The sequence below is a fragment of the Callorhinus ursinus genome, unplaced genomic scaffold (genome assembly GCF_003265705.2).
Source record: "Callorhinus ursinus isolate GAN/ISIS: 27379988/994484 unplaced genomic scaffold, GSC_fseal_2.0 scaffold4, whole genome shotgun sequence".
Classification (NCBI taxonomy): Eukaryota; Metazoa; Chordata; class Mammalia; order Carnivora; family Otariidae; genus Callorhinus; species Callorhinus ursinus.
Genome location: NW_027397066.1, coordinates 9,614,617 through 9,627,422, shown reverse-complemented (window position 1 = coordinate 9,627,422; position 12,806 = coordinate 9,614,617). Strand labels below are relative to the sequence as shown.

At 44.9% G+C, this 12,806-nt stretch overlaps 1 protein-coding gene across 1 annotated transcript in view; it reads left to right on the top strand.

The window, feature by feature from the left end:
- The window catches only part of RAB28 (RAB28, member RAS oncogene family), a 116,274-nt gene extending 112,111 nt beyond the window's left edge, over nt 1-4,163 (top strand). Inside the window, exon 7 of the mRNA XM_073891436.1 lies at nt 4,143-4,163. Within this exon, the coding sequence (XP_073747537.1) occupies nt 4,143-4,148 (6 nt within the window). The 3' untranslated portion in view covers nt 4,149-4,163. The remainder of the gene's footprint in view (nt 1-4,142) is intronic.
- The last annotated feature ends 8,643 nt before the right edge of the window (nt 4,164-12,806 follow it).

The window sequence follows — 12,806 nt, the reverse complement described above, 5'->3', positions numbered from 1 at the left end:
AGAATGAATTGGGAAGTCTTTAAAATACATACCGATGCCTAGGTTATAACCTTAGAGATTGGTTTAATTGGGCTCGGTTGGTGCCCAGGTAACCACTCAGGAGAGCACGTGTGTGCGTACACACTTAAAGATGAGGGTTAAGAATCATTGGTGTGATTCTCCCAAGTTTTAGCCCCTGGTATGCGGGTGCCTTAGCCTTTCCTGGAGCACATGGCTGCAGGATATCTTAGCCAAATTATGTTCTGGAAAGGGATGTGTGGCTATTTAGATATCCAAAATAATCTGCCAACATAGGTGCAGTTATAGGGAGCTAAGGAAGCTCCGGAAAGAAGGAATGGAATAGGAGCTGATAACCCCACTCACCTGAGACCCTTGCACTCCGGGAGGGTGAGGGGGCCCCCTGCAGCTGTGATATGCCCTCTGAGCAGCCCGCACCAGAATGACCACAGCTTCTTATGATTGAAAATGCAGCTTCCTGGCTGTACTGCAGATCCAGTATCTGAATCTCTGCGAGTTTGCGCTTTTAACAAGCTCCCTAGTTGATTCTTATGCTCATTGACGATTCAAGAAAACCGCCTAGTGGATTTCATTGTCAGCCCCATTACCACAAGCCTTCTGAAAATGACAAGTGCCTCCTTTCCCTAGAAAAGTTAGGATCCCTGGATTAGGCCCATGGCATTGTAAGAAGAACACATATTAAACTCCCGTTCTGCCCCCTGTAAATTGCATCAGTTTGGTTAATTTGATCTCTCTGAGCCTTGGTTTTATCGAAACAAGGTTGGAGAATAATATTACCTCTTGGAGTAGTTTTGAGGTTAAAGAAGATGAGCGCAGTGAGAGCAGCCGGCAAAGGTGAGGACTTGTATGTGTTACTGTTCCCAGAGAGTGGGTTTTCCTATTCCAGATAAGAACATAGACTTGCAGCTGCCCTGGGGTCTTTTCCGCCTGACCCAAGCAGTGGTGACCTATTTGAAGCAGCAACGGCTAAGTTCCTCTGTGTCGTTTGGACGGGAGTCCTGGCACAGAGCTGGTCAGAGAGGGGCCCTCGGCTGGGAGATGTGGAAGGTCTTCAATGGCCCTGTAGGAAAGAGCGACGTGTGAGCTCTGGTTGGATTCTAGGCTGTACCGGAGCCTGCAGAGTCCATGCCTCGCTGCTGAATGGAAGTTCTGGGCATGGCCAGCCCCCACCCCTGTCAATCCGGCGGCCTCTTGATCTGCCTACTGCCCAGGAAGGAGTCAAGTGTAAACTAACAGTTCATGGAAATGCGCTGTCAGGTCACTGAACCAACATGTTATAGTTAATCTGTTAAAAACAGCAATGCCCTCCCCTTTCCCCATTTGTAAACATCACCCTGATAAGCTTTTTATAGCATATACAACCCAGGAAAATGAATGGCATTGCACCAGCTGCCTGGGAATCAGTGTCCTCTGGGCTTGTCCAGATGACCCCCCGGATTCGCTCAACCCAACCTAACCCTACTCACACGGACTTACCCGAGCTCTGTGTGGACTCCCAGGCTGGGGGCCAGGGATTTCCAAGGAGGAGCAGGGAAGGCCCTCCATCATTAAAAGGCTCAGAGAATGGAGGATGAAGTAACTCTGGGAGATCGTGTGTAGGGGCGTGATCGTGGACAGAGAAGTCAGGCAATCCTGGGCTTGGATTCTGGTTCCCAAGCTCAATGCTGTGTGTGGCTTGGCAAGGTCATGAGTCCCATCCTAAATATATTTAATTTCTGCAGCTTTAACTCCACATGCTTGGTAAAACAGCATGAAAAGAAGAGAACTATTATATATAATGTGGGTGATTTTGCCTGCCAGTCCATTCAGTTGAGCACGTATCTTGGACTGGGAGGTAGGGATCTGTGCTGAGTCAGTGTGGTTCTGCTTGTCTCCTGCCTTGAGAATCTTGCTGTGTTGGATGTGATTCAAGCATTTAGGGTAATCATATTTGACTGCAGACCTTTCTTGCTTTGCTTGCTGACTTCGGAATCCAAGCCATGGGGAAGAAGGGATTCCATTCTATCTATACCCCACATCCCCATGGTAGTGGCACTGTATAGACTCTATTAGGTCATTTTCCCTTCCAAAGTGGGAGTCTCCTTGAGGGAGGAATCTGATTCTTCACCAACTGCTCTTCTCTTCTAGAGTCTAGTATAGAGCCCTGCCTTTTTTTAAATTATTATTTTTAAGATTTTATTTTCTCATTTGAGAGACAGAGAGATAGCAAGAGAGAGCACGAGCAGCGCAAGCAGGGAGCCTGACACGGGCTCAATCCCAGGACCCTGAGATCATGACCTGAGCTGAAGGCAGATGCTTAACCACCTGAGCCACCCAGGTGCCCCACAGAGCCCTACACTTAATAAGTACTAAAATGAACTCTTAGTGCTTATCTGCTCCCGGCTCCTCCTTAAATGAAAGCAGAAACTGGAACATTTAATTGTGACTCAACCTCTCTAGCCAAGCTGGTCAGCTCAGGGTAAGCTCTTGATCCAAACAGACCAGTGAGTTCCTTCTCTAGGATTACTGAATTTAGGAATGGAACGTGGCTTAGAAATGAAAGAGGGAAACAGAGTTTTTGATGGCATTCAGACCCCTGGATTCAATATATCCTAGAGTCCACAGAGACCTGTCTGTCCTTTGAGTGAGAACCAGCATCCTTACAAGAAACTCACATGCTCACCTAAGCTAGCTCTAGGTAGGTTTCACTTACTTGCAGCCAACGTCATCTTGAGCAATGCAATAATTTAGATGGAAAATGACCTGATGTCACTTGGATTGAAGGATCAAGAGAGCCTTGTTGGCAGAGATCCTTGCAGGCAATCCTGCCTTAAGAATGAATGCTGTTGAAGGACATGGGAGTGTCCGCAGAGCTGAAGTAATGAGGTGAAAGCCACAAACCCTGATATAAGTAGACTCTGTAGATGAAAATCTCTTAGATCAGTCAGTTTGGATGCCCTGGTTATGTGTCCTCAGACTTAACTAAGGAACTGTTGGCTTTGCTTTTCCCATAATGACTCCTCCTTCAAGCAATTGCAGTTTGGGGAAATGGCTCAGCCTCAGTGCTTTGGTTCAGTCCAACCTAGGGCTTTTGGTAAAATCATAACAAAACTATTTCGGGAGGCAATGTGAGCCTGAGATTTAGAAGACCTAAATTCTAGTTTGCTATGTGATTAAGAACAATTTGCTTCATCTGTCTGGGCTTCCACTGACTGCTTCATAAAATAAGAGTATTAGATCAGGAATGGAACATGGGCTCGTCTTGCTACCTTCTCCCATACTTGCAGCTAGGTCTGTTTTTACCTTACCACCCAAGTTACCATGCTGTGTTTGGTGCACAAACTCAGGGGAGCAAGAAATATAGCTTTATTTTTTGACAACAAACTTATTTTTTGTCTCAATCTCCTTTTACGTCTGAGTGGTGCATTCCATCTTTCCCAAGGGTCGTGGACAAGTTCTGGAAGCTTTTTAGAGAGGCTGATCCATTTGGTCTTTACCACCATCTATCCTCACCAGCATCCACAGAGACGTCCCCTGTTATTCTGTCCTGTCCTCAGTCATTGATAGTTAAGTGACGTGCTCGTGGTCTCAGACCGTTGTAAATGACCACATGAAAATGCCAACCCCAGGTTGTGAAATTCTGAAGTCGATATAGATGTAAATATAGACATTTAGATATAGATATTTTCATATATAGATATTATAAGTATACACACATATGTGATGCTTCTTTTTTGAAAAAAGATTTTATTTATTTTAGAGAGAGAGAGAGCATGCGAGCAGGGAGAGGAGAAGAGGGGGAAGAAGAAGGAGAGGGGAGGGAGAGAATCCCAAGCAGATGTCACTCTGAGCGTGGAGCCTGATGCGGGGCTCCATCTCACGACCCATGAGATCATGGCCTGAGCTGAAATCAAGAGTCAGACGCTCAACCGACTTAGTCACCCAGGTGCCTCGTGATGCTTTTTAAAAATTTTCCCAGGTCAGTGAGGCAGGTTTCATTACCCCCATTTTACAATTGTAGAGACTGAAGCTCCATTTTTGGGTCTTATCCTAGTAAGAACAAGGCACAGAGATTTTAACCCAGTTCTGTCTCATTCTAGTTCCTGGGTTCTCCCTTAAAGTCCCTGTCTCAATTACTTTTGCAGAATTAGGTGAGACCTTTGGCAAAGTTTCCAATGGAACACATGCTAACTTCAGGGCTGGCTGGCACCTTGGCCACCTGTCCCACGGTGAGGACAGAAGCTTTCCTGTGGTTTGGACACAGCAACTGAAAGCCTGTGTTCGTGGCCGAGGTGGTCTCCAGATTCTCCAGCAGAAGGGCAGGGAAGGAAAAGGTGAGTAAATTAGGAGGCAGTTGGGATGGTCCCATCACGTGTAACCTGAAGAACGGGAGAAAGATTTCCAACGGAGGGAAATGCTATCTGGAGCTCTGATTCTTGGATACATTAATGTAGAAGGAAGGGAATTATTGCCTAGGAAGAACTTATCTATCAAGTAAGTCCCATTTTATTATTTCTTAAATTTTCAAAATAAAGTCAATAAACTTGTAGGAAATCAAAAACACAGTACTAAGAAGCACCAGCAAAATCTCCACACCTTAACATGATCACAGTTGATAAAAATAATTCAGAAATATTTCTGAAGTTTCTTATGAAAAGAATTGTAACTCTTGAATTGGTAATCCTTCATCTTTTTCATTTAGCATCATTTTATATATAACTCCTTTTTAAATATGGCCATATAATCTCGTAACTATTATTTTTTATGAGCATAAAATATTTTATTGGGTAGATATAATTAGAAAACCATTTCCCTCTTTATGGACATAGAGGGTTTCCTCAACTCTCAAGCTATAGTAAAGGATGCATTTTCTGTCCTCTGTTCTTGCAAAGGAATCTCTGCCTACCTGTATCTTCCACAGCCTCAGATGAAGCCACAGCACCCATTTTTCCCACTTCCGTTGCTAGTCTCCGGCCTGGGCCCGTCCTGTGGCATCTTAGAGGGTGGACGACCCCTCCCTCTCCATATTTCCAACCCGTTAACACTTCCAGCCATGCGTAAGGCCCTGCTGTCCTGAAACATCCCTCCCTTGACCTTGCGCTCACTTATGATCCCACCTAGTATCCCCCTCCTCGCCTCCATGTTGCATCCCAGGGTATTCTGGCTTCTGTCTCCTCTCTTCTTTTGGAATTGCTTTTGCAGAGGCCCCTGGTTGGCTCCTGTGGACCTTTCTCTGTGTGCATCTTTAGGCCCCTGCTTCTCCACCTGACTTCCTTCGCCTCCATGATGTCACTGTCTTAGTCCCTCTCCAACTTCTCTGTGCCTTGGTCTCCATCCCTTTGTACAGGACCGTCTCACCCATTCTTGCATGCTGGTGCTCCCATGGATCTCATTCTTGGCCCTCTGATTTTCTCACTTTAGAGACTCTCTTTCTCTGCCATCTCATTCATTTTCAGTTTCAACCGCTCTCAGTGGTCTATTACCACCTTGAACCATTCCCCTAAACCTTATTCAGGCTTCCATCCTTTCAGTTTATAAATACTTGTCAAGGGCTTTATGTGTGCTGGGATTTGCTCTAGATTGGCTTCAAAAATGAATAAAGTATGGTCTCCGAAACTCGTATGTTCATTTGCTATTGGACATCTCTGCTTGGATGATGCACACACATTCTACAACTCTTCTCCTGCCCAGACCCGTTTCCATGCCTGTGCTTAGTGACTGGTATCACCCCCAGCTGGGTGCCCAAGCCAGAGAACTCAGGGCTTATCCTAAACTAGCTCTAACTTCAGTCTCTATAGCCTGTGACTCTGTCAATGAATGTCTCTGAATCTATATGCTGACCCTTTCCCCTCCCACTATAGACCCGTCCTTGGCTCTCATCTTCTATCTATTCTTTTGCAGTTACCTCTCTTTCATTCTTTTTTTTTTTTTAAGAGAGAGAGAGTGTGTGCACGTGGGGGGCAGGGGGAGAGGGGCACAGATTGAGGGAGAGAGGGACTCTTAAGCGGGGAGCCTGATGCAGGGATGCAGGGCTTGAACTCATGACCCTGAGATCATGACCTGAGCTGAAATCAAGAGTTGGATGCTTATTAACTGACTGAGCCACCCAGGTGCCCCTGAAGTTACCGTTTAAAGGACTTGGGGGCCTTTAGGATGTTCCTAACCACAAATCTGGCTACATCATCCCCTGGTTGAAACTTCTGATGGCTTCCTATTGCATATGGGGTACACTTCAAGTACTCTCCTGGGATATTGAAGTTCCCTAATCTACTGGGGATATCCAAGGGCATCCTGGCCCTTGCTTACCTCTAGCTATTTTTCTGCCACTTTGCATCGTACACTCTATGCTTTATACCACTGACCTTCTTGTAGTTTAACCATCTTAATTGCTTAATAGGGGCATTACTCCCTTTATCTGAGATCCCTTGTACTCATGTTTCACTTCTGCAGTTCAATTTTTTCTTTAAATCTAACCTCAGCCTTCATCATCTCAGAAAGCCTTGCCTGGTCTCCTCCTCCCCATCTCATGGGCTGGGTCACTCTGGTTCTGTGCAATCCTAGCAGCCTGTACATGTCTTCTTCATTATAAACATCACACTGTTTGTCTGTTCACATGTCTGTCATCCTTAAGAATCCAAACAAATGTTGAACAAATTAATTTAAAAAATCCCATATATGTACCTAGAAATTCTTTTTAGGGGCTGATCACTCTAGTTCAGAATAATTTGTGCAGTTTTCCAGCATAAAACCAGGCGAGAAATGTGTCCACAGGATCATCCAAAGTCCCCAGTTGGGCCAAGAATTGGGCTTTCACCTTTGACCTCCTGATTCCCATTTTAGGCACTAACTTTTTGACCACAGCAAAACTCCCAGAACTTTAAGGCTCTGGACAAACTCTCTGCCCCATGGATTAATTTTAGAGTCATTGAAATTCTGCCAGCTCTGGGGGCAATGATTGGGAGCCAGTCTGACAACCAGCAAAGGAGGAAATTGCTCTGTGTCTATTTCAAGATGAGAGAGTTGTAACCACGGTCCCTCCCCCAGTGATGCTGTTCGAAAAAACATAAATTTAATACTTTCATGAAACTCAATCTTCTAACCATAAGAGTTTCAGGGCTCTCTTTGATGTTCAGGAAAAGTTGCTTGGTGCCAATGTTTTTTGCACATATGGTGTGAAAGCCGCCTTGCACATGAGCTCAGCATCTTGAGTCCCTAACTATCTGGAATGAATACTTAACATTTGTTGGAATAACTCAACAAGTATTTATTCAGCACCTTCTATGTTCAAAACACATCGTGTTGCTGGAGAATGAGTACAGATTTCCGGGTCAGATGAAAGGGTATTCACATGCTATCTTGGCTGGACATCATTGGCAAAAACCCTCTTCCCCTGAGCTTTGGTTTCCTCATGTATGAAATGGGTTTCGAATATTTACCTTTCAGGGATAGAGGAAGGATTTTGTGAGGTAGAATAAGAAAAGAGCCTGCCTAGCACACCATGCCTGGTACGTAAATGTTCATTTAAGAGAGAAACTAGGAGAACCCAGTTTCCTACAAATGTAATTTGAGTTGACAAGTTGAGGCTTTTATCTGACAAGTAGCATGGAAAACCATTAGGGATGCATCAATTAGAAATGTATTTGGCTGCAGAACACAGAAACCAGTGGTGAGCCAGTAAATGATTAACAAGTGACTCTCTGGGGACAAATAAAATGCTGATTTGTAGTTTTTGCTAACTTACATGGTGGAAATACTCCCTCCATGGCTGATTTCAAGCTCCCATTGTGATGTCACCAAATGTGGAGTTGAGAAGATATATAGTATCTGGTAGAGTGTGTACTACGGTGTATAATATGGGGTTGGGAGATACAATACATGTCTAGAGCCTCATGAGCATAGATAATAGCAAGATTTGTAACATATTTGGGAATTGATGAGTTTTGGATATTTATTACTTTTTAACAATTTATTTGAGTGTAAGATTATATAACTTAACTTTTAGTAATGTCTGAGTTTAACTGGCCCACTGTTTCTGAAAATTTAATAATTCTCTCTCAGGAGCTGGTTCAGTCAGCTCCAGCATACCACTGTGCCAAGTCCTGTTCTAGTGCCTTCAACACTCATGTTTTATTCCTCTCATGTGACAAGAAATTCGGGGATGGGCAGCTCAGGGCTGGTGGCTTGGTGAAGTCATCAGGGACCCAGACTCTTTCCGCTCCGCCATCCTCAGTATGGGGCCTTCATCATCATGGGTGTTGCTGCAAGACTGCAGGATGGCTGCTATCCCTCCAGACCCCGTATTCACATCCCAGACAGCAAGAAGGGCATAGGAGAAAAAGGGTGACATATTTATTTGGGAAGAGACACTGTATAGGTTCCAATTGGCTGCTGTAACAAATTATCGCAAGTTTAACACAAAAACAACAGTGGCTAAAACCAACACAAATTTGTTATCTTATAGTTCTGGAGGTCAGAAGTCCTTAATGATTCTCACTGGGCTCAGGCTGAGGGGTTGGTAGGGCTGTGTTCTTTTGTGGAGTATCTAGGGAAGAATCCTTTCCCAGCTCTGGAGGCCACTGTGTTCCTTGGCTTGTGGTCCCATTCTGTGCTCAAAGCCAGCGATGGCCAGCTGGCTCTCTCTCTCCTCATTGCTCTGACTCTGCTGTTGTTGTCACATCTCCTTCTTCTCTGAATTCCCTGTCTCCCTCTTTCACCTATGAGGACCTTGTGGTAACATTGGGCCTACTGGATAATTCAGAATGATCTCCCCATTCAGAAGGGTCTCCCCATCTGGAGATCCTAACCTTCATCCTATCTGCATAGTCCCTTTTGCCAGAAAAGGTAACATTCACAAAGACTAGGACATGAGCAGCTTTGGGGGCCGTCATACTGCCCACCACACACACCTTCCTACGGGGCTATTTCTTACCTCCCACTGATCAGAGCTGAACTGTCACAAGCCATCCCGAGTACACGACAGGCCAGAAGGTCCAGTTTTAGCTTTTAGAACAACGTAGAAAATATGAATAAGGAGGTGGTGCCTGGAAATGACATTTGGGTCAACCAACCAACAATGCTTGCCACATTGGGAAATAATAAATAGCCAAGCAGGTCTATCAGAAGTCTGCTATTTGACTCAATGTAATTATTATCATTATTATTATTTTTTAAATAGGCTGCTGTCCTAAATTAGTAATTGGTGGGTTTACTATATGAAAGGTCATTGTTCAAGCTTACTTCCTTGCTTGCCTTTCCTTTTCTCTCTTCTCTCTCTTCCTCTGTGGGCTTGACTCAGCTTTCCAGCCTGTCTCCTGGCATGTAGTAGACAAAGGAGATGAGTTTCTGGGCTCACTTTTGTGTCTTACCCAGGGTAGGTGAGAGGTTGACCACTCTTCTCTTCAAGTCAGGGAGGTGGTAATAGGATATAGCATTATGGCCAGTTGCTCTCACCGATCCACCATTAATCTTGTTGGGAAATTTATCCCACATGGCTCATCCATCCATTTTTCAATTGTTTAGACACTGTAATGGGATGGGTTGGTGGGCAAGGGGTCGGATAACCCCAGGCGTCTGGTAGTCAGATATGGTGACATGGAGAGTAGATCATCTCCAGGGAGGAAGGATTTCACAGGGCAAGGGGACACAATGGCTCCTCATTGGCTTTACCACGGTACCGGCATTTTTCCACATGACAGGAAATATGTCATAGAAAAGTTTGTAACTGGGAGACCCGTTCACCCCCAGTTTGGCCACTGCAAAGAGGATAGAACCCATGGGAAAACGGTCTTGTGGTGTCACTCAGGTAGATCTCCAGTAGGTAAGCTTTGGAAGTCAGAACACAGCTGTGTCACTCAGTATCCCTGAAATGTCAGAATTTACTACCCTTGAAAGCTTTGTTCGGCTTAGAAATTTCTAGGCTTCTTCATTTTGACAAAGATAGCTGATGTGACAATGCGTCTCTGAAGTTAAGCTACAGCAGCTGTGTTTTTTATAGTTTAAGTATTTTTGTCCTTTTTTTCCCCCCACGGTCTTGATTATGGCTAGTTTGCTAGCTTTCATGTGTCTATGAGCTTCACCAGTCTTTTGGGCCAACAGGTGAAATAAAAATAAGTGTGCAAATGAAAAGAACGGGCAAGCAAGAGGCAAGCTAGCAAATCAGCTCTGGGCATCTGAGGGAAGCCAGGACAGTCAAGGGGCCAGCGGACCGAGAAGCCACAGGAAGCAGGAGGCGATTTGGATAAACACTTGATGTCTCTACATGGTGCTGAGGTCGGAGGAGGCCCAGAAGGAATTTCAGGGAAGAGATATTATAGACTAAGAACTTCCCTTTTGAGACTCTCTAAACAAGGGCTTCATATGCATATAGAGTGGTGTGGTTTTTTTTTTTTTTTTGGCTGATGCTTTTCCTTTTTGTAAACCGCATGTGCTGCATAAATGAGGCCAGCATCTTCCAGATGCCGCTGAACAGGCTGAGAAGCTGGCTGAGGATCCGCGGGCTCCCCTGCGGCAGGCTCCATGCCTCTGCTGGCCTCTTCAGCCGCGGGCGGGACACAGCAGGGGCCCACCACGTTAACGCTGACGTCTCATTTTTCTTTGTCCCTTCCTGTTCTTTGCCACATGGGGGTAGCCTGGGCTGTACAGGATCTCGTGAATCCTCTTATTCATGGTTGCCAATGGGAGCCTTTGGCGTGTAACCTTTATTCGGGTGATTTAAGGCATGTCTTGGTGACAGGGCATCCATCTTCACAAATGGTGTAGGGCCAGCACAAGCCAAAGATGCTCAACCTGGATACATGATCATTGTTCAAAGACATGTGGAAAGTGTGGAAAGTCCATGCTCTTTTTTGAAAAAATTGTGGTAAAATCTATATAATATAACACTTACCATTTTAATCATTTTTAAGTGTACAGTTCATTGGCATTAAGTATATTCGTATTGCTGTTTAACCATCACCACCACCTGTCTCCAGAACTTTCTCAGCTTCCCAAATGGAAACTCTGTTCCCATTAAGCAATCGTTCTTCACTCCCCTTCTCCCTCGCCTCTGGCAACCATCTGTCTCTAGGAATGTGGCCACTCTAGGTATATCAGGCAATATTTGACACTTTCGTCCCTGTTTTCTTTCATTCACTTCAAGGTCCATCCGTGTTACAGTATGTGTCAGCATGTCATTCCTTTTTTTTTATGGTCACGTCATATTCCACTGTATGTACACATCTTACTTTGTTTCTCCATTTATCCACTTGTGAAGTGCTGTCTCATTGCGGTTTTGATTTCCGTTTCCCCAAAGATGAGTGACTTTGAGTATCTTTTCATGCACATATTGCCCATCTGCACCTCTTCTTTGGACAAATGTCAGTGAATGTCTTTTGCCTCATTTTTAACCAGGTTGCTTATTTCTTGTTGTCAGTTTGTATACAGTACAGATTCTTGAATAACAGACCAGGGAACAGTGGTAACTGTGACATTTAGAGGACTCACTAGCCAGGAAACAGGCCTGCCAACACTTCCCTCATTTTAGGTCAAGATTTTAAAGTTTCATTTCCCTCATGTTGTGTCTGGAATATTCCAATCTCATTTTGTCACCTTGGCAATCACTGGGTATTTTGGTTAAAAGCTATCCATGCAGATGGCATAGCATTGTTTTAGAACGAAGGGAATCCAGAGAGAGGAGAGGTAGAAATCTGGCAGCTGGTCTGTTTGGCTCTATAATGTTGACTTGGACAGAGGGCCCGAAATGGTAGAACCCAACCCAAGATTTCCATGTTCTAATTATCTTTTGACCAACTGTTGGGCAAAGCTCCATTTGGCCTACCTTATTGGCACTTCTGCTGCCCATGCTGTCTTGAGGGCAAATAGGGCGGCTCTCTGAATAAAATGCCATGAAATGTAAAAAAAAAAAAAAAAAAAAAAAAAAAAGTAAAGCGACTCTGCCTTTCTGCCAGGGGCGGGGAGTGGTGAGAGCGGAGGGAGAAGAAACTCCAGCTTCTGAGTACCCCTCAGAGCCTTCCAGAGAACCCCAGGAAGTGGCTATGTCTTGTGTCCTCCAGGAACTTGCCCTCTCGGCATTGTGTGGCTTCAGGTTTGTTCCTCTGCCACTCTTGGTTTCTAGAACCTTATGTCTTCCGGGCACGGCTTGCTGAAGCTTGCCCCAGGGCTGCTAAGGCACTCCCCCCACCCCCACCCCAAGCGCCTGCTCAAGGCAGCTGAAACTGGCCTCAAATACGCCAGGTCCAGTTGGTGCCCCTGCTCTTGGCGTCAAGGTTGCAGGTAACCTTGTCCCATTCTTCTGGCTCGGATTCACGTTTCCATGGCAACCCCCTTACCACAAATCTGGCCCCAGCCCTGTGTATGGGACCTCTGGGCTGTCTGTCTAACTGACAGCACGAGCTGCCCCCAGACTCACCCTACGGATGCAAACACGTTGCTCTTTGGTCAGACTTGCATACAGGAATTCATAGGGTGAAGTTTTCTCTACCAGGACACTCTTATCTCTCTTCCTTATTAAAATATATGAGCACTAGATGTTATTCACAACTAATGAATTGTTGAACACTACATCAAAAACTAATGATGTATTATATGTTGGCTAAATGAACATAGTAAAAAAATGGGGAAAAATAAAAAATATAGTTTAAGTATAAAGTAAAAAAATACATTATCTATTATATCCTGTTGGTGGCGCGTCTGGGTGGCTCAGTCGGTTAAGCATCCAACCCTTGATCTCAGCTTGGATCTTGATCTCGGGGTCATGAGTTCAGGCCCCATGTTGTGCTCCACACTGGGCTAGGAGCCTGCTTAAAAAAAAA